At 48.5% G+C, this 24,056-nt stretch overlaps 8 protein-coding genes across 8 annotated transcripts; 2 read left to right on the plus strand and 6 right to left on the minus strand.

Annotated features, from left to right (window-relative positions):
- Positions 1–30: 30 nt before the first annotated feature.
- On the minus strand, positions 31–1,910 carry pim1_3 (Protein pim1; the record flags this gene model as incomplete). Its single annotated transcript, XM_031148315.1, has 5 exons — positions 31–870; positions 917–1,558; positions 1,621–1,674; positions 1,728–1,784; positions 1,839–1,910. 5 exons carry the CDS (start codon positions 1,908–1,910, stop codon positions 31–33), a joined length of 1,665 nt encoding a protein of 554 aa, XP_031006980.1.
- A 642-nt stretch (positions 1,911–2,552) lies between these two features.
- ordL_1 (putative oxidoreductase) lies at positions 2,553–4,294 on the minus strand (the record flags this gene model as incomplete). Its single annotated transcript, XM_031148316.1, has 3 exons — positions 2,553–3,751; positions 3,868–4,180; positions 4,286–4,294. 3 exons carry the CDS (start codon positions 4,292–4,294, stop codon positions 2,553–2,555), a joined length of 1,521 nt encoding a protein of 506 aa, XP_031006959.1.
- A 615-nt stretch (positions 4,295–4,909) lies between these two features.
- On the minus strand, positions 4,910–5,737 carry LHYA1_G003345 (uncharacterized protein; the record flags this gene model as incomplete). The annotated part of the gene is made up of 4 exons (XM_031148317.1): positions 4,910–5,062; positions 5,163–5,352; positions 5,463–5,514; positions 5,608–5,737. 4 exons carry the CDS (start codon positions 5,735–5,737, stop codon positions 4,910–4,912), a joined length of 525 nt encoding a protein of 174 aa, XP_031006960.1.
- Positions 5,738–6,694: 957 nt separating this feature from the next.
- On the minus strand, positions 6,695–8,044 carry dtxS3_1 (Aldo-keto reductase; the record flags this gene model as incomplete). Its single annotated transcript, XM_031148318.1, has 5 exons — positions 6,695–7,024; positions 7,074–7,408; positions 7,460–7,515; positions 7,609–7,793; positions 7,868–8,044. Coding segments are annotated over 5 exons (1,083 nt in total), but the record flags the coding sequence as incomplete, so codon positions are not given.
- A 4,835-nt stretch (positions 8,045–12,879) lies between these two features.
- Positions 12,880–14,748, minus strand: acdh-11 (Acyl-CoA dehydrogenase family member 11; the record flags this gene model as incomplete). Its single annotated transcript, XM_031148319.1, has 1 exon — positions 12,880–14,748. The coding sequence occupies one exon, from the start codon at positions 14,746–14,748 to the stop codon at positions 12,880–12,882; it is 1,869 nt and encodes a 622-aa protein (XP_031006979.1).
- Positions 14,749–16,109: 1,361 nt separating this feature from the next.
- LHYA1_G003348 (putative transcriptional regulatory protein) lies at positions 16,110–19,229 on the plus strand (the record flags this gene model as incomplete). The annotated part of the gene is made up of 4 exons (XM_031148320.1): positions 16,110–16,342; positions 16,657–17,527; positions 17,967–18,218; positions 18,270–19,229. 4 exons carry the CDS (start codon positions 16,110–16,112, stop codon positions 19,227–19,229), a joined length of 2,316 nt encoding a protein of 771 aa, XP_031006962.1.
- Positions 19,230–19,393: 164 nt separating this feature from the next.
- Positions 19,394–20,781, minus strand: fahA (Fumarylacetoacetase; the record flags this gene model as incomplete). The annotated part of the gene is made up of 2 exons (XM_031148321.1): positions 19,394–20,255; positions 20,336–20,781. 2 exons carry the CDS (start codon positions 20,779–20,781, stop codon positions 19,394–19,396), a joined length of 1,308 nt encoding a protein of 435 aa, XP_031006963.1.
- A 779-nt stretch (positions 20,782–21,560) lies between these two features.
- Positions 21,561–23,269, plus strand: phacA_1 (Phenylacetate 2-hydroxylase; the record flags this gene model as incomplete). Its single annotated transcript, XM_031148322.1, has 4 exons — positions 21,561–21,779; positions 21,830–22,463; positions 22,514–22,836; positions 22,895–23,269. The coding sequence occupies 4 exons, from the start codon at positions 21,561–21,563 to the stop codon at positions 23,267–23,269; spliced, it is 1,551 nt and encodes a 516-aa protein (XP_031006989.1).
- Between the last annotated feature and the right edge of the window lie 787 nt (positions 23,270–24,056).

A 24,056-nucleotide genomic window follows, 5' to 3' on the forward strand; every position in this document is an offset into this window, starting at 1 on the left:
CTCAGATCCCGTCCCTAGTACCACACCCACCTATTCCTCAGCCTCGGCTGGGATACCACCTAAAACACCAAATTGACCACCAAGACCAGCAAACACGAGCTTCTTTCCCCTGACAGCGGTATTATCCACCAACGTTGCAACCGGAATATCGGGTACTGGACCCTGACCCGTCTGGTAATTGGCATTGAAGCCCCAAGTATACACCTTGCCATCACTCGTGATAGCAGCACCGGCATCGGGACCAGCAGCAACAGCGACACCATCTACACCCGGAATGATGCTTGGCTTCGAGATGTATCGGGCCCGGCCATTGGATTCCCTGTAAATAGCGTTGGCTGGGAGAGTTGACAGATCAACACCAGATTGGTTGTTCTGGCAGCTACCCCACACCAAAACTTTCCCATCCGTTGTGACGGCGATGGAATGCTGCGCACCTCCCATGATCTGCTTGATCGCCATTCCTTCAAGACCCTCGATGATGGTCGGCTGTGAGATAGTAGGTGATGCGTCATCTTGATCTGATTCTGTGCCGCACTGAGCGAAACCATTGAGACCCCAGGCGAAGACGTTGCCTTTATCATCAGCCGCGAAGCAATGATAATCACCACAGCCGATAGTCATAATCTTCTTCCGCGACAGTCCAAATTCACTTGGTACGAGGGACTGAGCGACGTTGCGAGAGATGATCTTGCGACCAAGTTGGTTCTGTTCTCCTGCACCCCATGCAAATACCTTGCCCTTGGTGTTGAGGGCCAAGATGTGGTTGGTGCCGGCAGAAAGAGTGGTGATGTTCTTGAGCTCTGGGATGAGGACCGGAGTCGACTGAGTCTTTGGGCCGTGGGGGCGGAAACCCAAAATGCCATCATTACCCTGTGAAATTTAGTAGATGAGCGTTTATCAAGAGAAGAATACATACCCTGAATGTACCCCATCCATAGACCAAGCCGGTAGTAGTGACGACAAAGCTTGTGCTGTCAGCAGCAACTACATGTGAGAATTTGGTGCCTTCTGGAAAGTGACTGAGGTCCACCTCACGCGGCTCTGCTTCGCTTGCATTCAGGACCAAGTCTTCATCATCAGAATCATCCGCATTGGCATTGGGCTTCTCAGTCTCGCGCCCGAGAGCTCCTTGATCGTTCACTCCCCAAGTCAAGATCTTGTTGTCACGTGTAAGGGCAACACAGTGCATCCCGCCAGCCGCGATCTGAACCACACCGACCTCGCTTGCGGCAAGTCTGCGGTTAAGACGTGGACGTTTGACATTTGAGACTTCCTGTTCAGTACCAGTACCGATACCAAGCTCACCGGCAGAATTCTCGCCGAATACGTAAACATCGAGAACCTGCGTAGGAGCGTCGTTGATGTGAGGCAGCGCCTTTGGTGGCTTTGGGACAACCTCCCTCTTTGGGGCGGCAGCCTTCTTCACCGGCGCTATCTTTCTTGATACCGCGGGCTCTTTCTTTGCCTTCTTCGGGGCAGGGGAACCATCAACATCATCTGATGCCTTGCGCTTGTTGGAAGACTTAGCGGCCGATTTTGGGGCAGCTTTCTTTGTGGTCTGGTGAATGTCAGCAAGATTTCTCACATTCACACGTGGCGAGAAAACGTGAAAAATCATACCTTTACGGGGGGTCGTCCGCGGTTCTTCGCAGCGGGCTTTGGATCCTTCGTGTCCTTGGACAGTCAGTAAATGTGTCGCGGTCAGTAAGGAATACAAAGTGACATACCTTTGCTGTAGTTGCTTTGGAGGGGCGTCCTCGCTGCTTTGCGGCAGGCTTCGAGTCCTAGGATGCTTATAAATAAAGGTTTGGCAAGTTGGTGGTGTGACGCGGAAATACCTTTATGCTCTTCTCGATGGCCGAGGAGGGTTTGCGCGTAGCAGCTGCAGTGGATGCTTTCTTTGGAGGCATTTTGTGTGTTGTTCAAGATCGATTGTGGTTGTTGATTGTAGAATGGTCTCTTGCTTTTGTCGATGTCGATGGATTTGTTTTTGGGTCGCGTCGAAATATTTTATGCAGGTCGGCCAGGCAGGGGTCTGGGTCCGTGCAGCAGATTCAGGCTAGCTTGTCCGAGCTTGCTAAGAGTGAATCGCGCTACCACGTGATAAGGCAGCACCTTTCCTGATGTGAATTTGTGATTGTTTTAAGGCTGCAAGGCGGAGCTTTAGGTTTACCAACTGTTACTAAGATACCCAAGACTTTTAGATCACGCAAAGAGCTAAACACGTTTGTTCCTCGTGGATCAAGACTATGTATCAGTAGCTTGAAGAAATAATTGTAAATCGCAAGAAGTTCGGTCTTGAAAGCTCCCTAGGTACATTCCAATTGGACTGTGAATCTGAGATGAACGACTGGAGAAGCTTTGATTTGCAACTATAGTCCAAGAGCATAGTCAACTTATGAAAGAGAGAGCTGAACTACGACTCGCAACTCGTAACGAAAACCGAGTGGTACTCAAGACTAATCCAAAATGAAAATGGAATATGGATTGCTGGATAAAGGACCTAAGTTAATATAAAAACTCTACTCAACCCCTCACGATCAGCAACCTACCTAGAACAACCTCCCCTCAAACACCTTCGCCAACCTCTCCCCCGTCACCCCAAAACCCCCCGGAAACCATTCCCCCACCTCCACTTCTTCCTCGCCCCCCCTCATAATCCCCACCAACGCCCTCGCGCTCTCCCAACAAAACACCATCCCATGCCCCTGAAAAGCAGCCGCAATCCACACGCCATCCATCCCCGGCACCCCGCCCACAAACGGGCACCCATCAGCGGTATACCCCATAACGCCCGTCCACTCCCTGCGAACCCTCCCCTCCTCCCCATCGACCCCCCAAACCTCTCCCCCAAAATACCGCCTCGTCGTCTCCTCCAAATATGCACTAATCTCCCCATTCAACCCCCCATCATCAGTCTCCCCAAACTCACCCAAACCACCATCCACAGCGCGCGCCAGCCCACCCCCAATCACAATATCGCCGGGAAAAGGCGAATCGGCAGGCCGAGGAACCATGTATTCGAACCCGTGCTCGTAGATAAACGAGTACGTCGTGTCAAGCCCAGCAACCGGCAAGCCGGAACCGGGTCGATGCGCCGTAACCTGGCCTCTGAGCGGGACGATTTTGCCCTGGAAGGCGGGCAGGAGATGCGCTGTATAGCCGTTCGTCGCTAGCACGACCCTTCTCGCTCTCAGGACCCCTTTCGCGGTCTTTATTTCCAAATTCCCATGTCCACTTCCATCCTGCCCCTGCCCCTGCCCCTGCCCCCTTTCTGCTTTGGTAAGAGCGAGAGCGGGCGTGTAGGTATAGAGTTGCAATCCTCGTTCGAGACAGAGTTCAAGCACACCAGTCACAAATGCATACGCCGATATACTTCCCGCCTCATAACTAACAGCCCCCCTCACCTCCTCGCCCCTCATGCCCTCGCCTTGCACCAGAAACTTCTCGCGCACCTCGGCGGCACTCCACAGCTGATACCGCGCCACGCCCTCGCTATCACCAGGCTGCGTGAACACCTCCCTCATCAGCGTCACAGCCTCGACGCACCGCTTCCACTCCGCCTCATCGTATATAACATCCACCGTATCGCAGCTCCTCGCCTCGCATTCTATCCCATGCCTCTTAGCAAACGCATGCGTGGCACGTATGTTCGCCAGCTCCATCCGCGCTATCTTACTCGCCTCCGCGAGCCCCATCGTCTGGACGTTGGATGGAAAACTCCTGTAGCTGGCTGCTTTCGTATGGCCTCCTAATCATACATCAGAATCGCTCCTGATCAGCATAAACACCTCCTTCCAGCCCCCCCCCCCCACATAAAAACACAACAGAATCAAAAATGAAAGGAAGGAGATAAAAATACCATACCATTTCTCCCCGTAGCCCCCGAACAAGCCCCACGCGCCTCCAGCATAACGATCTTCCCACCCCCCTTCCCACCCCCATCCCCATTCCCCAGCTCTCGCTCCAGCAACAAACCCCAAGCCACAGCCGCGCCCGTAATCCCACTCCCAATAATCACAACATCAGCATCTACCGGCAGCAGCTCGCTGCTCTGGTGCGAGGCAATGGCGCTGGGTGGATCTTGCCAGTAGCTTGTTGTGGGATTTGGGACGGGGAGGGAGACGGGGATGGAGGCGCGGGCTTCCATTTTATTGCTGTCGCTGTCGCTGTCGGGAAGCTTAAGTAGGTGGGATTGTTTTTGTTAGGTATGGTGAGAAGGAAAGAGGGGAGGGGAAGAGATGGATATGAAGATGGAGAGATAGAGGGAGATTTCAAGACTTACTGTATACATACTTGCCTATCTGTTATTTCATAATCATGATTTGTTGTAGAACGCGTTGAAGTGCGGTAGATCAAGAGTGGATAGGAGAGGTGGCTTCGGATCGACTTGCTGCATTGGGTTCGTGAGATCCGGGGGAAGTGGGTCAGATAAAGTAGTACCTAGTAGCTTTTCAAACTGGTACGGAGGGATGTTACGGTTTTACTTGTCTTGCAACCTCTTTTACAATCGGTTGATTCTTCAGTAAAGTGATGAAAGACCAGCACTACGATATGCCCAGTATTACGATGCCAAATGCCCATCACAGCAACCAACCCCCCAAGCGGCAGTCACAAACGCAGACGCAGAAGCACATGCGAGAGGAGAAGTGTCAATTCCGGAAGAAAGCTACCTATCTGCGCCAGTCGAAAATACGCCAGCCAAAGACAGCAAACCATACCAGAATACCTTATCCATTATCATAAAATCCATCAGCAAGCCTGCCGATTTGCGAATTGTGCGGAAATGAAGTTACGTTGCGTTACGTGCCACCGATATCCGAGCCTGCAGAGATCCGTATTTGCTCTAGTCTTGTCAAAGATAGTTGAGTGAGACATTATGGAGCATCTTTGTCTTCGAAGGAAGAACTTAGAGTTCGTCGCCTTCTTGACCAGCTTTCTTTCCCTTCTTCTTGGGTTGTGGGGCACCTTCCTTCTTGCAGTGAACGATGAGTCGGGTCCACGATTCCTCTTTGTCCCATTCGAAGCCTGCTAGGACTGGGTTCTCAAGCTCGTCATCCGCCTGTTTCACAAAAGATGTCAGCATTGAATACGATGGATGGAAGTATTTGTTATGATGACGAGACTGTGGGTTAGGTGTGGAAGTGAGATGATTGGCATACCTTCTTTCGGTATTGCTTGTAGATTGCATCTAATGCATCCTTGATGGTAACACCCCTCAAGTTCCGCGCAGAGACCTCCAGGCCGAGAGGGAAGTGTAGGTCAATCTTCTTGACAGGTGGTGTGGTAAGCATCTTCTTCAATGCACTCTTCTCCGGCTCCTCCAGGAGTGCTGGGGACTTGTTGATACGCCTAGGTAGACACTGTTCAGCTGATATTCAAGTTCGGCATTCACATGATGAACGCTCTCAAAGGTGGTGCGGGGTAAGCTGAGGGAATTAGGATTATAGGTCAAAACATACCAGTTCAGCTTCTGGGTCTCCTTTGCAATCAGCAGCTCAGTTCCCTCCTTTTCTAAATCACGATGAATATCAGTCTCAATCTTGATGGATTTGAACCCTACTCCGAGAGCGGATGGGAGTCGACGATGGAAGTGGAGTGACATACCTAAGTCGTTGATGTTGAACACACCAGGAACACTCGAGCTTGCTCTCCGCTTCTCCTTGGGTGGGCTTGACGAGAGACCTTGAACGGCAGAGTCGACCTTGGAGAGAGGTGTAGGTACGTCGGCGGACATGGTGATGGACTTGGGGGTTGCTTTACTTTGAAATCTGATAGATTGGAAGTAAAGGTCAATAGTATCTCACGAGTAGAATCGTAAGATGGAAGATGATATTGGGCTTGTTTGTAGAGGCTTGATGAAGTTGGGATGGATGGATGGATGATTGATTGTATTTGTATGTTGTCTGTGAATCAGGTACGATGCAAAGGAAGGGAATGAGTTCATTAAGGGCGGGGTAGGAGCTCACGAGAGTCACGCAACCAAGAGTCCACGTGGAGGGGTGTAGCGATTACCGTACTCCCTACCAGCCCAGCCATCGATCTCCAAGGGATAAACTCAAAATCTTTCTTTATTTCTTTGTTTATTTCTTTCTTTCAGGCATAATCAAACCTAAGTCATCGATATAGACCCAAGCAGTATTTACGACTCTGTTTGTTCTTCCCTTTTTTCTCCTTTCCTCACCTCGTTTGTTCTTGTTCACCTCGTCGTCACAGTCAACCCATACGAGCACGAGCCCCGGCCTTAGCGCTACAACATTATCCGTTTCCCCGCAAAATGTCGTCTTCAAGTGGGTCTTCCTCCGTATTTCCTGGGGTACCGTACGCTAAACGTTCAAGGGTAACTGTTCAGGGGGTTGGAGGGTATTGTCCGAGATATATTAATTATAGACTTAGAAACTATCAACTTGAAGAATCAATTTGGGCGCATTCGCATGGTGGTTTTCAATTGAGAGGCATTCGCGGGAACCGTAATACGGCAAGTTGACGGGTCGAAAAGTATCCTGATTTCGGCTCAGTTCGGGGGAATGTCACGCTAGCCAATCAGCTCACTTATGGGTCGATTTATGCTTCTGATAGTGGTATTGTTAACTTTCGAGTCTCGACTGGTGTCTCTCAGACAACTTTCGTCGTAAGAAATCTCCTTATAGTAAATATGCTATCCAAGGCAACATGGTCGGACTTCTCTCGTCAATTACTGATGTCCCGAAATAGCCTTCGGCTCATACAATTCCTCCAAATACTTCTGTTCTTCATCCGTCAACGTCTTTCCCCTAACATCAATCGCCTCATCAATCCTCTCAATACTACTGAACCCAATAATCGGACTGCTGATCCTCTTATTGATCCACGCCAACGAAACCTGGCTCATCTTCCAGCCCTTCTTCTCGGCTAGTTCTTGAACGCGAGCAATGGTCTTGTAATCGACTTCAGTCAATCCCTTGTCTGCTTCGGGCTTGCTGCGGACCGTGGTCCCAAGTGCTTCGGCGGGACGAGCGAGGTGACCGCGACAGAGAGGTGCCCACTGCTGTTGTTTAGCAAGTCGTTTCTTCAGGGAGTGGGGAATTGCTTACCGGGATCAAGCCAACGCCCGTGTCTTTACAGAATCTATTCATCTCCCTCTCTTCCTCCCGATACAGCAGGCTGTACTGATTCTGCATACTGACAAACTTCGTCCAGCCCCGTTTCTCTGCAACGAATTGCATCTGTGCGAACTGCGTTGCCCACATACTCGAAGCACCGATGTATCTGACCTTTCCACTCTTAACTAGATCGTGCAGAGCCTCCATCGTTTCCTCGATGGGTGTAGCAGGATCAAAGCGATGAATTTGAAGGAGGTCAATGTAGTCGGTATCGAGACGCTTGAGAGAACCGTTGACTTGGTTGAAGATAGCCCCGCGGGAGAGTCCTGTTTCATGTCATTAGTACGTACCATCAATCAGAATAGGAGGAAACATACCACGTTGATTGACATAATCCTTGGAGGCTCCGACCTCTTTTGGAAAGAAGAAGGACCTATCGGTATGTTAGACGGGGTCTTTGGAGAGTTTTCAGATCTGAAAAGTCGAGCTCTTCATTGCTCAAGAGGGGAGGCAGAATACAACGAACCTTACACTAGGATCTTCCCCAACTGCAGCAAAGCACTTTGTCAAAATAATGACCTTGTGCCTCGGAATCTCGTATTTCTTCAACGCCTTCCCAATGATCTCCTCCGAAGCCCCATTACTATACACATTGGCAGTGTCCCACGTATTGAGACCCCTATCGTACGCAGCTTTGAGTAGAGGAAGTGACTATATCTCACTCCACATCAGCACTGCGAGTAAGATTTGATAGCAGGAGATGGGTGGGTATTGAAATGAAATACCTTCTCCTCATCCAAAACCCAAGGTGCCCAATCCGGATGCCCAATGCTCATAGCCCCGAAAATGGGAACCGAGACACTGAGCCCCGAGTTTCCCAATCGTACATACTCGGCCTTGCTATTCTCGACGGACAGCTTGAGGGATTCGGCGATTTCTCCTGCCATATTTGCTGATTCTGCCTTTCTTTTTGGTAAGATACTTGGTGATAGAAGTAGACGGAATTGAGCTTTTTATGAGGTCGGAGGGTTTAGAGTTCTAGTTGAGGGGCAAGAATCGAATCAGGTGGGACCGCGGAATACAGCTACCCGTTGCATCTTCCTTGCTACTACCACGCTACTGTATAACCAGCGGGAAAATGCGGTGTTAAGTGTTTATCACCGTTGAAGCTACATTGTTTGCATTGCCGGCCTCACTTCACTGTGAGAAGAGTCGGCCGCGGAGTGTATTTGTAATCTCCCTTTATTTCAATTACTCGTGCTTTCAAAAAGGAAGGGAAGATGCTATCTGGATGTAGGATTGGTCAGCTTTGAGGCTGTGTGTTTTGAAGTCTTTCTCCCTGCAGAGGTGTGTTGTTGGGTTTATCTGAGGCTGATGATGCAATCGATGCGGGAGCTGGAGTGGCAAGTGGAGTGGGATGGTAAAGTGGGGCTGGGGTGTACGAGTACGAGTACTCGTATCTGCCGAGACGCGTTTTCTCGTGTTTTGTTTATAATCGGTCTTCGTAGTCATGTGCCTTGTTGACTTGCCCTCCTTTTACCCTGCTCTGCTTTGCTTTTCTTTGTTTTGATGTAGTTACGTTTGTCTTGAGAACTTGCTCAGTACAATAAAACGGCTTTTAATGCGGATACCACCTGTGTTCTTTTTGAAGGGAAAGGGAAGGGAAGTCTCGACGGGGAAATTGACGTTGCTCACATTTGTAATCACTAGAGCTTTCTTTGTAACATTGCCGTACAGTATATACTGTATCAACCACGCGTCGGAGCATTCCGATCGAATTATGGCATGTCATGACTGTTGTCTCTTCGTCGTAATGCTTGTTCTTGTCTCTTTACTCCGAACCAAAGTCTGTTTCCTTAAGCCAAGTGCAGTCCCAGACCAGAAGCAGAATTGTATACAAAGTTCATTGTTCGTCAGCGGAGACAGAGCTATGGCATTCCTACCTCTTGTCCCTCGCTCGAAAAGTCGGAATCTGAAATCTGCCGCTCCCTGCAGTCCCATTCAGATGCAGGCAAATCGAAAGACAATCAAAGCTCATATGTAAGCGTGAGGTCCAAAATCAACAAAACACCCTGGGTCCATGACAAATTGTCTTGTTGCTGCGTGGAGAGGGAAAGGAGATAGTGGCTGGTAAGAGACTATTTGATCTCGGTTTAAGATAACATGAAGACCTGGTTTAAGGTGCATCGCTTTCTTTCTCTGCTTTTCCACTTGATTTTGGAGTATTATCGATCGATTTCAATATTACTGTGACTATGTGTAAGGAAGAGGTCTCTTGCATTTGGTGTCTGATTGTCAACTTACATGATACTACAAGAGAGCACCGTCCCGCTCTCGCCCATCTATATGTTGCTTCATCATCGATAGCGGCCTACCTACCTACGTACAGCAGGGCTATTCTTCCACCGTGTAACCGAACATACAAGCTTCTAGAAGTACAATACTGCATCGGCCGTTGGATTCCTAGAGCAGCTGTCAGATTGATGATCATGATAACACAATACAGTACTGTAGATGCCCCGAAGTTGTCTTTATGGCATTGCAACATATTCCACCGAGTAGATGTCATGCAGGGCCAAGACGCACCCTTGCACACTCTATTTCTCCACTCTCCCCGCCTATCAATTATTATTCTACAGTACGAATACGTTGCAACAAGCAGTAAATATCTTTTATGAGTATTGTAATTATTCACAATACGGAAACAATTCTTGAAAAGTTGCACACCTTCATTCCATTCCGAGGTTATTTCGCTTTCGAGTATCTAGATAACTGCGAGTTCTGTTCTAGTATATGCCTGGCCCCCTATACGAAATACTTGACCGCCGTGTTTAGCACACCACCTCTGTCAAGATATCTAATAATTCGAAGTTTCAACTATCTTACGTGTCTATATGCGCATATACTGCACGCCACTCCGCGATTTCTGGATTCGCTTGTCCCCGCGCTCGCTTTTCCCCAGTCGGAGATCAGTCTATCTATTCCCCCTACAGCCAGCCACCAGACTTCTTTGGGTGTAGAAAGTTTTCCTAGGCATAATTGCTGATTCAAATAGAGTAAGAACTGTTGCGCTCAACAATTCTGGGAAGAGCATGCACGTTTATCTTTCTTAAGCTATAATTCCTAACTATTCTGGAAGGTGCTGCGGGAGCGGAGGCACGTTGATGCAAGGGCTTGCAGCAGCCAATGTGACACCGCACGGAGATGGACTATATCGCTCCACACCCTCAAACTTAATGGTAACTACTCACAGGTTCGCTCGCCTCTCTACCAATCGGCTTAGCTGTGCAACCTGCAAGAGAAGGTTCGCATTGTTCGATACTCGATACCTTCCACCACGCGTCCTTTCTTACAGGGCTGATTATATTGACTGCGATTCTGCTTGAATATGTACATTAATTTACATGAAGCCTAGATGGCTTTAGAGTATAGAGTTCAAATATGTGGGCGTGTGGTCCCCCACGAGTTAGTTGCTCTCCGCGTACGTCCACAAATGGAAGTTGAATCTTCCTTGCCTCTTGTTATCGATATCTCTATTATAAGAAGCTTTGTGCTAGCACTTGGGTCGTCCAATTCCTCATCGTCGCTTGGACACTATGTCTAAGTTGTCGCCAGAGCTCCTTGCTTTCTTGGCAACTATACCTGCGGGAGTCCCACCAGAGGGAACCGAGTCCAATTTCATCGATCCACCATGGAGGGGAGGTGTACTTATTATACTTCATGCGACATTCCTGCCATTGATGTTAATGGCCATCATAATTCGTATGATTGTAAGGTTTCGAATAGTGGGCCAGCTTGGATGGGATGATTGTCGGTTTTCCTCCACCCCAAACAGACGTCTATTCGCTAATCCAAACTCATAGACACTTGTTGCGTTGCAGCCTTGGCTTCAGTCTCCTACTCAGTGTGTATCTTCAACAGTTTTCGTTTCGGCTTCGGCAGACACATCTGGGATGTCCACGCAACCCTCGTGGTAGATGTGAATCATGTGCGCCAGTTAACCGCAAACATCATCGCCTACCCGCTCGTCTGCATCTTCGTCAAACTGTCAATCTTACTCCTGTACCGTCGCCTGTTCTGGTCAAATGACTTTCAACGCCGCGGAGTGATCGTGGGTTTTGTCATTTTGGGGACGTGCTATGGCCCTTATCTAGGAACACAGATCTACATCAACTACAAATGCACCTCTGAAGCTTACGTCTTGCACCAAAGCTTCTGCAGTAAAGCACAGTGGCCTAACATCGGTGGTGCTATAGTCAATGTCATTACTGATTTCTACATCCTCTTACTGCCTCTTCCATGTCTCCTAACACTGGAAATCGAGTTTCGAAGGAAGGTCGGGTTGTGCTGCATATTCCTAGCCGGTCTACTCGCGTGCCTCATCTCCATCGCACGTCTCATTGTCATCATCAAAACCCTAAACCTGGATGACTTTACCGTAAGGATAACTGGCTCTTTGATTTTGCCCTACCCCCTTCTATCATGTTTCGTCTCATGTACTCCAACTACTCCTTACATATTTCCTAGAAAGGGAACTTGCTCTTCTTCTGCTCTTAAAACACTCTTGAAGAAGAAATAGCTAACTTCCCCGTGATCTAGTGGAATATGGCTGAGACATCTGATTTATCGTTAGTTCTACATCCCCATCTATACTACTATATATCTCCTAACTCTATGCCCAACAGAGTTGTAGAAGTCAACCTCGCAATCATCTGCGCCTGCACGAGCACACTCCCCCCCTTCATCGCGCGCTCCAAGCTCCTCGGCAGCGAACTCTTCTCATCCTTCCGCTCCAGCCTCCGCGAACGCTCCTGCAGACTAAGCAAAGCAGAAGCAGAAACCCCCCCACGCTCATCCACTCGCACGCACAACTCGAAAAGGTTTTCTAACTCCGCTGCACATGCGCGTGGTGGCCAGTTACCGCTTTCCAGTCCAAGGGCCTCGAGCACGGCGGAGTGGATCCCGTTGGATGATAATGAGCTGGCGGCGGGGAAGCGGCTGGGGCATTTTGAAAAGAGGTTTGAAGCTGGGGAGAGGGGTCTTGGGTATTTGTCGAGGAAGATGGAGTTTGATGATTATGATTATGATAGTGGGAGGAGGGTGAATGGGCGTTTAGGCGGAGTTTGATAGTTTAATTTTGAAAGGGGGGCTAGCTATGGATGGGATGTGTCTGTGATATATTACCTATAGTGAAATGCCTTGGTATCTTGGCTTGGGTTTTTCTCGCCTGAAAAAAATAATAATAAGAAAAAAATCAATCATAAAACATTCTCAGCTTGAGTGGTAATGTAGGCAACGAGGTAAATGTTCACAAGTCAATCCCAAAACAGAAGACGAGAGGAATCCACCTGTTTCAGGTTGCAAATAAATCATCAGCGTTAAGTGTCGTTCACTGAAAACCCCCTTAAGCGTGCTGAGGAATTAAGCGAAGCGAGCCCCTTTCTACACCTACCACCTACCCCTTCCCTTCCCCAACAGACAGTGTACCACAACGTAAAGACGTGGAAGCACATTCTGCATATCGCCGATAAAATCCCAGCGCAAAGCAGCTCGTTGCATGCATGTCCTATGCACCCGCACCTGGAAAGGTTTGTTTCCGCCAAGGTTTTCACTTTCTGGTTCGGCTAATGAATGAATGAATATTATGCATTAGGAGGGAGGTTGCGACTTGTTCTCTTCTAGGCGTGGATTGTAATGGTAAGGGTAACAGTACTAATCTGGATGGGTTTTCAACAACTCCTTCCTCGTGTGTCTTATCATTTACTTCTCTTTCTTTAATCTCCCCACTTTATATTGTCTACAATTTAGATACGCTTGGAGTGTCATTCCCAAATACAATGCTTTTATCAAGCATAGCAGTCTCTTGCCACGGCCTATCAGAAAGCTTTTGCTGCTGTCGAGCATCCTTTTTAGCCAACCATCTTAGAGCGATTTCGTTGGCGATCGGATTCCCGTCTCTCAGCGCATCTTGAACAAGCAATGTCCCAGCAACGAACCATCCCAGACTTTCCATAATCTCTGGACTGTGAAATTGTAGCTCAGACCGGTCCATTGTCGCGACTTGCTCTTTGATTCGCCGCAGCTCGGTCAGCAGTATTCGGTACTGGTAGTCGAAGGATCCAGCCTTGGCTGCAAAGTCCCTGCACCAGTTTTCGAGTGTATCTAATACTTTCTGCCCCTCGCGACCGGTGAGGACGCGGATAGTGTCGTCGGCCATGATGTTTGATGTGCCTTCCCAAATAGTCATCACGTTCGCATCTCGAAATATCCTGGCGATATTTAGTTCCGGATCGTCGTTGTTTTCGAGATATCCGACTCCTCCTAAGCTCTCCATGGATGCCCTCAAGCCATTTACCGCGGCTAATGATACAAGTGCCTTGGCTATCGGCGTCAATAGTCGTAGAAAAAGTCTGGCTTGTTCCACGGATGATACGAGGGAGGACTGTTGGACTGACGCAGCATGTTCGCTGATGCCAAGCATGGAGACGGCGAAGAGTGCTAGCATGGTATGGGCTTTATACTCAACATGCTCCTTTGCCATACTTTTGACGTGTACGGGGACATCCAGAAGCAATCTCCCGCCCCCGACTCTTCGGACGCGAGCGAAAGCTCGAGAGATAGCCAATCCACGACCTAGATATCCGATTGATCCAATGGCAGTGTGTAATCTTGTCAGCGTCAAGACCGTGCTAATCTGTTTCACTCCAACGTCTTTCTTCCCAAGCTGGTGAGCTCGCATGCCTTTGAGCTCTAATTCCGCCGTCGGCAGAGCTTTCGTTCCAAGTTTGTTTTTGAGTCGTTGAGGATTGATGCCGTTGAACTCAGCGACTAGATGCCCATTGATGAGTCTCTGCCTCTTGATCGGAGCATAAAAGACGCTGAGGTTATCAGAATTAGGTGTTTTTGCCAGCAAAATCGTCATGTCCGCATCTGTAGCTGAGGAGAACCACTTGTACCCGTCGACCCACCAATTACCTAAACTACCTCCATCCACCGACTTGAGATTTTGTTGCTCTGATGACTCGGTTTCCGTCAAAGGTCTTGCTCTTGTCTCCGTGCCGCGCACATCAGAACCACCCGCTCGCTCAGTCATCCACTGACCACTTGTCCACGCAACGGCCGGATCTCGACTTGTCAGCTTATGAAGAACGCCTTGATACAGCGCCTGTTCCTCTGTATCCAGATCTTTTCCCTCCTGTATATGCTTTTTCAGTAGTGCTGCAGCACCATCTTGCATAGCACTCGGACAGGTAACCAGCCCCGAACTGGGACTCCACAGAATGATCCTCAAAAATTGCAACACCCTATCGTAAATCCCAAATCTACCTTCATATCCCGTTGCAACGGTCCCTTGCTTTAACCCCAAGGCTTGAAGATTGCGCCATCCTTCGCTCGTGATCAATTTTGCCTGAGATCGGCCAAAGGTATCCTGGTGGCGTAGAGACGGGGGATTCTCCTCGGCGTTTACGATCCAATTGAGGACTTCTGGCGATATCACGCGCTGGCTCCAGTCCGAGAATTCAGAGCGAGTTTGTTGTTGGATATCTAGAGGCAGGAAGAAGGATATGGCACGTTGGAAGATCTCGTCCTCTTCGGCCTGGGATATGACTTGGGGTTTGGGCTGGAAAAAGCCCGAGGTTGCGCTTGAAGGGGCTGGATCTGGCATTTTGGTGTATAGTTTGTTTTTCTAGCAGAATGATGTAGAGATTAGATGTGTAGGATGGGGATTGCAGGAAATATGTGAAAGTTATATGCAGTAGGTATAGCTTCACTTCATTGCCGGGGTGGCCGAGGCTCATGCAGGCAAGTCCCGAGATGCACTGCACTGCGCACCCCACCCCACCCCACATTTACGCGAGTCTGCAACAACCACGACACGACCCGACCCCTCCGAGCCCTCCTTTTTCATTGTGCTCACTATAAAGAATCCATTAACGCTGCTATGTAGCTTGAAAAAGGCAACACCAAGGATACCTTTACCTCAATGTTTAAAAAGGAGAGTCTCGCTATACCACTGGATATGGAGTAAGCTTGGCTACCCATGTTTCTGCTATGCCGCATCATATACACATTATTCTTCTTCGGGCTGAAAGTAGAGAATGAGACGAGAAACAGAGGAATTACAAATGTATGGGAATTGTGAAATTTGGTCGACTTTGTAGCTGTTATTTCGCCGAATGGAGAGGCCTATTGAGACATCGAACTCGGGAAGCTTCTCTCCATTCGATCATGCCAGTAATATCAAAATATTCTTCCATGAGAATGTTGATATAGTGTAAGTCCACATACATGGCAGAATGGGAATAGATCGTGTAGATATTGATCGATGATGCTGGACCGCAGTGCGTGTTCGAGGATCCAGGACGCGGCGAGCAACTAGCTCTCGATACTTATAATGGCAAGCCATTCATCCAACGAGAATCAAAATCCCATATAAATGGCATGAACCACCACCGCAATGTGATTAGTACGGTGAGTGGTATCTGAAGGAGATGACAGACCCCCCCCTAAAACCAAACTCTGCAACAGAGAAGCTTGTTGATTTCAATATCAAAATAATTGATCCTTGCAGAACGCGATATTAACAAAACGAGCTCCGATGAGAGAGTATCAAGGGATATTATTTTGAGTAGAAATATGAATTCTTGGTGGCATACAGAAAGATACAGGGTGAAAGTAATAGTCCATATTGTTGATTCTCGACAGCAACCCTGGAAGCGAGCTCAATCTCTACAGAACGAAAGGTGCATACTTAGGAAGGAGAAAGGACAACAATGAATCCAAAGAAAAAAAAAGACACTATGTATTAATCCAAAAGCGGCAGATCCAAATTATCCTATAAATTATATCTTGAACCGTCACGTGTGGCTATGTGAATTCTGCAGAGTTGGATTGGTTAGCTTCCCCCGCATCTCGGACAACGCCAAGCCAAGAAAATACAAGATCAGAAAAGGGCTGCTTGAATTGCCTTCCTTCCTTCTCCCTTCACCAATTCCTAGTACACGACAGGCTCATTTCAATGTGACTATGAACATGATCGAAAATCAAGTTACGGACCTCAACTACCTTGCCGAATCCCCCATTGCGCTGTCGGGCAATATGAACGGCCAGCGACAGACCTCGAGTGCGGAGAGTCCCGCAGAAAACGGGGCTGGGAGCGGAAAGAAAAGAACGTCGGACGACATGAACGGCAATAACAGTGGAGGAACTGGGGCGACACATACAAGGGCGAAGAGGAACAGATACATATCTATCGCATGGTACGTGCAGATATTGCCTGCGACAGGAGTGCAGTAGTGCTGGGGGAGACGAGATGATTCAAGATCAAGATCACCGTATCTTCCGCATACTGGAGGGCCCGGCATGTCCGTCAACAGATGGCTAAGAGCCAGCAGCGGAGCATGACATATGTTTGCGGGCTGGAGCAAGGCTCATCCATTGACTTCGTCTGCTCTGAATCCGCCTCGTATCCAACCTAGCCGTCGTCTCCTGGGCTTTCTGCATCGGGGATATTCCCGCGGCGTAGTCAAAATCGTAAACGGAGTTGTAGAATAATACTGACATGAGATGACAGTAACGAGTGCAAAAGACGCAAGATCAAATGCAATGGAAACACCCCCTGCCAACGATGCGGAAACTTGAATCTCGACTGCCAGTATGCCCCGAATTGCTGCACGAATGGCTTCAAAGAGTCAGAGGAATTCCGGCAGATGAATTCGCATATTGCTTCACTTCAAGAGCAGGTGGATGATTTATACGCGAATCTATCTTCTCTACGGTCCAGTGGAGAAGCATTGGCCTTTCCCCCTCAATCTGAGAGATCGATGTCAATGTCACAAACGGCACCTCGTTCTCCGCTGTCCAAATATCGTTCGACACCGAGACATCCCTCTTATCGTGGCCCTACAAGCTCTGCATTCAGTATGGATGTTGCAAAGACCACTCTTCATAACATGGGATATCAAGGGCTTGGAGATGAGGTGATGATGACTCAGGATGCTACTCCTCTTCCATCTCCCCCTGCAATCCAAGCACCCTCCCTAGCCAGTATCAATGGAATCCCGCATAATGACCCAACTAGGGACCCCCTATTGTCGATACACAAGAAAGAGATGATTCGACTTTGTCGGGTCTATGAAGAGGAGATGGGTATCATGTACCCTGTGGTTAACATTGAACAAGTAATTATACACGGGACTAATGTCTACAATTTCCTCAACGCGGCCTTCAGAACAGGCCTTGCTTCTACTACTGAGCCAGGTAGAGGCATACACGACGAGCAGTCCCTTGTCTTGAAAATGGTCTTAGCCTCTGCAGCAGTTGTAGAGGGCGACGGACAGAGTGAACTCGGGAATCAGCTGTTTGAGAGCGTGAAAGAGATTGCAGATCGTTATCTTCACAGAGAAGCAGTCGAGATCAAGAATCTCCCGTTCTTGACCCTTGTTGTAAGTTTGTTCGATTTCTCAAGTTCAAATCTACAAATCAAAAAGGACGAGGAAATCAATCCAGCCCTGGTACAGATTGGTGTTCAAAGAGAGGGAGACTGAGAAAGCGCCACTCCCCAGCTTACTATTGGCCCTGCAAACGGACGAAATTGATCCTAGTATCAAGCCAGCGTAGTTGTCGGCACTTCCATAAATGACGTTTTAATTGCCAGATGCAGCGGACTGCCTGAAGATTTCCATTTCTTGTTTTGATACCCTCATTTCAAGATACAAGTTTTGGTCAAGTGCCAAAGATGGTTAGACTGTTCCATTCTAACTTATCTTCAACACCGGAGGTGGCAAAGGCTAGTCCTCTAGAGCCATGAATCCAGGAACCCATCTTTGTGATATTAAGCTACGAGAAAATTCAGCAGTTTGATGTGCTAACAAGACTGACTAGGCTATTTATCACTTCCACTGCGACGAGGAAGCTTTGGCATGGCGTATCATTGGACAAGTTGCTCGAATGAGTATCGAATTGGGCTTACATCGACGAGACTCACTACTTAGGGTTATTACTGATGAAGAAGATCGGTCAAATGCCATTAAGCTGTTCTGGTCGATCTATGTTCTGGATAGAAGGTGGAGCTTCGGAACTGGTATGCCGTTTGCTTTGCAAGATGCGGACATTGATCCGAACCTGCCAGAACCTGTAAGTTGAAATCCTCCGCCACGCTGATGTAGTGAGTGTTGATTTGTACAGGATATTCCAATTCCATATCTTAAAGTGATGATCGCCTACTCTCGGATTGGCTCCAAAGTATGGCGTTCAGTCTGCTCTTTCGCCCCTACGCCAAGCCCACCTGTAAACGTCGAAGAGATAGGCTACCTCGACTACCAAATCCTCCAATGGCAAAAAAGCATCCCACCAGAACTCCAACTTCCCACAACATCAGTCCCCCAAACCTCATCCCGCGCCATCCACCGCCTCCAGATCATCCTCTACCTCCGCGCCAATCAAATGCGTATCCTGATCTACCGCCCCGTCTTGCACACAGCCAGTTCCATCCAAGAAAACCTCGCCTACGCCCACACAGTGGTTGAGCTCGCCAAAGACACTATTCGCGCCCTCACGCATTTGAACCAAACTACAGATATCTATCGCTGCCAACAAGTTTGCTTCAACTATTTCCTTACCTCGGCCATCGGAGTCATCTTCCTCGCAAGCTGCCACGCCCCAGTGCATTTTAGCTCCATCTGCCGCGATGAATTCTACATGGCTTTAGACCTAGTCAAGGGCTTCAGCAATAAATCATTTGTTTCTAAACGCCTCTGGAAAACCATCAAGGGCCTCAAGGAAGTCGGCCCTAAGCTAGGTCTATCACCTGACGTTAATGGTTCCGAGGATCCACATTCTTCTGCTGCGTTAGCTATGGCTGATCTTGCTGGTCATGAGATTTCGGGACTGGGAAATGGCTATGAGGGTGGTATGAATGGGATGAATGGGGCTAGTAATGGCCCGAACGGGTTCCAGATGAGTCTTGATATGACGAGTCTTTTTGAGGCGGCGTTGGGGAGCGTGAGGATGAATGGGAATGGGCAGAATACAGGAACACCGTATAATGGGAATGTGCCGCTGGATGGAGATGCGTTGTCGGGGATTGGGAGTAACGTATTTGGGGGCGATGAGGAGTTGTATAGGCAGATGAAGGAGTTATTTTAGCGTGGTGGTGTTGGGTTGAGTTTGTTGGGTATTGCGGGTGTATTGGTCGGTCAGTCACAGGTGTGTAAGGCTCATTTGCTTTTACTTCGTACACCTCAAAAGTGTGGTCAACATTTTTACAAGATCTATGGCTTTTACAAACCACGACTATGCATCGCTCCTACCTAAACCTGAATCGCACTCTCAATAGTCCCCACACACTCCCCAAAGCCAACCCTCGCCCCATCCTCCCCACAAACCCCGCGTATAGTAACCGTATCTCCATCCTTCAAAAACTTCCTTACATCCATACCCTTTATCATAATCTCCTTCTTGCCCCCCTGACACGCCTCCAACAAACTCCCCAAATCCCCTCCCCGTTCACTATTCCCACTAATCGTCCCACTCCCCAGCAAATCCCCGACGTTCATCGGACATCCCCCAATGCTATGATGCGCGATCATCTGCGGAAAACTCCACAGAAGATGCTTGCCACTGACTTGGCTGATATTCGTCGTATCGCCTTCCGGCGTCGTCAGATCAACTTCAAGCTGGATATCATACACGCTATCATCCCTCGCCTCCCTCAAATGCGGCAACACCCCTGTACCATTCTGCATCTTCTCCACCCGGAAGCCCTCCAACGCACTCGGCAGCACAACCCACGCGCTAACCGTGGTGCCGAAATTCTTCGCGTTGAACGGGCCGAGCGGTACATATTCCCACGTCTGGATATCGCGCGCGCTCCAATCGTTCATGAGCACGAAGCCGAAGATGGCTGCTTCTGCTTCTGCCCCGATGCGGATCGGGGTGCCGAGTGGGTTGGAGGCGCAGAGGAAACACCCGAGCTCGAGTTCAATGTCGAGGTTCCGGCAGGGGGAGAGGATGGGATGAGGGGGGGACGCGGTCTTGTCGAGGAGGATTTGCCCGTTGGGGCGCCGGATTCGTGTCCCGGATATGACGACGCTGGAGGCGCGGCCGTGGTAGCCGACGGGGAGGTGTGTGTAGTTTGGTTGTAGGGCGTTGGCGGGGTCGCGGAACATGGAACTGGGAGGTGGATGGTTAGAATGGGTTTGGGTTTGGGGAAAGGAAATAGGGGAGAGTGGAAGAGGTAAAAGAGGACATACCCAACGTTGAAAGCATGGTTCTTGCCGGCATAGAAATCAGTGTAGTCGCCAATTTGCATTGGGAGATGGGTTTTCGTCTCATGTTTTGGTAAGAGAGCCTCTTTTTGTAACGAGGCATTGTCTTTTAGGATTTGCGGGTTGGACGTGGATTCTGAGAAGATGTCTTGGATATATGTGCGGACGGAGTTATGTGTTTGCTGGCCCAGAGCTGCAAATACATTCAGGGTTGGTTGGGAGAAGATTGTGAGGGGATCTTTGAGGGATGGGAGGCCGCTGAAGCCATTTGCTTTGGAGAAGGCTTTGAGGTCAAGGACGTGGTTTCCGATTGCGATTGCAGGACGCTTTTCGGTTGGGTTGTTCTTGGAGTTTATGATACCAAAGGGGATATTGGAGAGGGAGAAATCACTGTCTGGGGGAATGGATAGCCATGATTTGAGGGGTGCCATTTTGGTGGTGAGGGGTCGGATGGGGATGTTGATCAAAGCGTGTAGGTTCTTGTGTAAGGGTCTGGGGATGGAAGCTGAGAATATTTTGAGCATAGAGGAGTGAGAGTCGCACCAAGACTACTTTCTCAACCACCCAAACCTTCTCAAGTGTTGTCTTTGCAGTTTGATGGAGCTCCCCACCACGGTAGCTTGATAGCTTGAGGTGGGGTTAATGAGCTGCGGAAGCTTTTCCGCCTCCTCATTAGACAAAACAGTCGGATAGGGGGTGCTATGGGAAGAACATGGGTGTGCAACTATAAAGAAAGTAAAAAGGGGTAAAACTCACGCACGGCTTTCCCTCAACGTAACATACCTTTCCTACCTACCTTGCTTACCTATTGAGTAGCGCCCTTATTCTAAACTTGATAGGACACCCGCTTTGAGTAGTCATCATTATAGTCTTACAGACTTTCCTCTATCTCCACACATGTTCCCGATTTATTTGGGTACTTCATTTATCAAGTTGCATGTCTAGAAAAGATCATCCCCCACAGAGCGCTTTTTGTTCCGCTGGCCTACTGTAGTGGCGTCTGGGGAAGCTGCAAGCTACCCCACCAATCCCATCGCATGTAATGTAAGGTAGTGGGGTTGAATTATCACACCTATTGTATTTCGCTACACTCTCCCTGTGCATCCATCGCATCCTCTTAAAAAGACAATGTCTTTCCGTTATCCTGAAGTTCCGTAGGCTTTCCAACCTTTACAGTATTCACCCGTCTTGTCCCTTCCTCACCCCAGCCATGTCTTACCAAACCATTAGCATAGCGATTGCCGCCGTTATTTTGTTCATTGTGAGATATCTGAACCGGACAGACACGCCGAAAGTTAAGAACCTACCCGAAATACCAGGAGTCCCGCTGTTTGGAAATCTTTTACAATTTGGAGATAGCCATGCCAAGGTTGCTGGTAGATTGGCAAAGAAATTCGGGCCGGTCTTTCAAGTGAGATTGGGGAATAGAGTATGTTCTTTCTTCCCATTAATTTGGTAGAGCTGACATTGAACAAATAGCGTATCATATTTGCAAACACCTTTGACTCTGTCAGGCATTTATGGATTGCAAATCAATCTGCCTTGATCTCACGTCCCACCCTTCATACCTTCCATACAGTCGTATCCAGCTCTCAAGGATTCACTATTGGCACTTCACCGTGGGATGAATCCTGCAAACAACGCCGAAAGGCAGCAGCAACTGCTCTGAACCGGCCCGCGGTGCAAAGTTACATGCCAATCATCGACCTGGAGTCGAATGTTTCAATCAGAGAACTTCTTGAAGACAGCGGAAATGGCAAGAAGGATATTGACCCAGTTGCATATTTCCAACGTTTCGCTTTAAACACATCCTTGACACTTAATTATGGATCAAGAATCGACGGCAAGATCGACGATGCATTACTACAGGAGATCTGTGATGTGGAGCGAGCTATCAGTAACTTCAGATCTACTAGCAATAACTGGCAAGATTACATTCCTTTGATGCGCGTATTACCAAGCTCTAGCAGTGGGGCTGTGGAGTACCGGGAGAGAAGAGACAAATACTTGACTTTCCTGCTGAACAAGCTCAAGAAGCAAATCCAAGAGGGGTCAGACAAGCCATGTATCACGGGAAATATCCTCAAAGACCCAGAGGCGAAGTTGAACGAGAGTAAGTAGCTTCGGTCTGGATACTAGAATCTCGCTGACTATGAATGAAAGATGAAATCAAGTCCATCTGCTTAACCATGGTCTCCGCTGGTCTTGATACTGTCCCCGGAAATCTCATCATGGGCATCGCCTACCTCTCGTCCGAGCACGGCCAAGAAATCCAAAAACGCGCCTACGACGAAATCATGAAAGTGTACCCCGACGGAGACGCCTGGGAGAAATGTATCATCGAAGAAAAAGTACCCTACGTGACTGCGTTTGTGCGAGAAGTGCTGCGGTTCTTCACCGTTATACCTATTTGCTTGCCGAGGACCAGTATCAAGGATATCAGATATGAGGACGCCATTATCCCGGCTGGAAGTACGTTTTACATGGTGAGTCCCTCCTTGAAACCAAATTCAAAAGTAAGTGAGAAGCTAATTTTGAAAATAGAATGCCTGGGCCGCCGACTTCGACGAATCCCACTTCAAAGATGCCCGCACCTTCTCCGTCGACCGCTACCTGCACAACCCCGAAGGCTCCGGCACCCCGCACTACGCCTACGGCGCCGGGTCCCGCATGTGCGCTGGATCCCATCTCGCGAACCGCGAACTCTTCACCGCGTTCGTGAGGTTGATTGTGGCGTTCCATATTGATCCTCCAAAGGAAGCTAAGGATCGTCCCATTCTGGATGCGTTGGAGTGTAATGCTATACCGACGAGCTTGACAACTGATCCGAAGCCGTTTAAGTGTGGGTTTAGAGCAAGGGATTTGGGGAGTTTGGAGGGGTGGATGAGGGATAGTGAGGTGAAGACTAAGGAATTGTGAGGGGGAGGTTGTGAGGGAGAGGAGGTGTGGGTTGGGATGGGGTTGTATATACTGACATACATCATACAAGGCGTTTCCAAAATGAATATGAAGCTTTCATAATCATTAAACTCCCTCTATATGATAGAAAGTGAATAGTGTGCGAGTTTTTTAAAGAGGCAGGATCAAAGCAGTTGCTCCCTAATAGCTTAGCATATAAATATTTACCCTCTAGGACTGATATTCACAGATTAAAAACATAATACAACGTTAGACAATTATATCCAGTGGAAGAGAGCTCGCCAATGCTTCACGTGAGATTATTATTCTCTCGATCCTTCTCTGCTTGAGCCCCTCCCGCCTATCACTCTTTCTCAGCATCTCACCACTCCTCCTGGTATCTCATCCTAGGATTTCGCACTACTATCTGTATAAACTTGCTGTTAAACCATATCTTCATTCCTTAATTAACTGACTCACTATCCTATAAATAGCGAATTCAGCTTCATCGGTACTGTCACTCGAATAACAAACAGCAATCAGAGATCGAGATGCTCTAGGGTTGGAAACGGGATAAGCAGATCTCGATCTCCACAAAGCCCTAGGGCGACGATCTCCCTGGGAGAACTTTCTCTATTGTCATTTTCTAAGTTGAGGCCCGGGAAGGATATATATACCTTTGTCTTTGTGGGGCCTAGAGGGACATTGAATCAAACTAACACATTCTCAAATCCATTCTCCGAGAAAAAGATGCGCTTAGGATTTGAAGTTTCTATAAGTATATCTATCTATGAGATAGTCTACTTTC

This window comes from Lachnellula hyalina (genome assembly GCF_007821495.1).
Source record: "Lachnellula hyalina strain CBS 185.66 chromosome Unknown contig00035, whole genome shotgun sequence".
NCBI classification, from domain to species: Eukaryota; Fungi; Ascomycota; class Leotiomycetes; order Helotiales; family Lachnaceae; genus Lachnellula; species Lachnellula hyalina.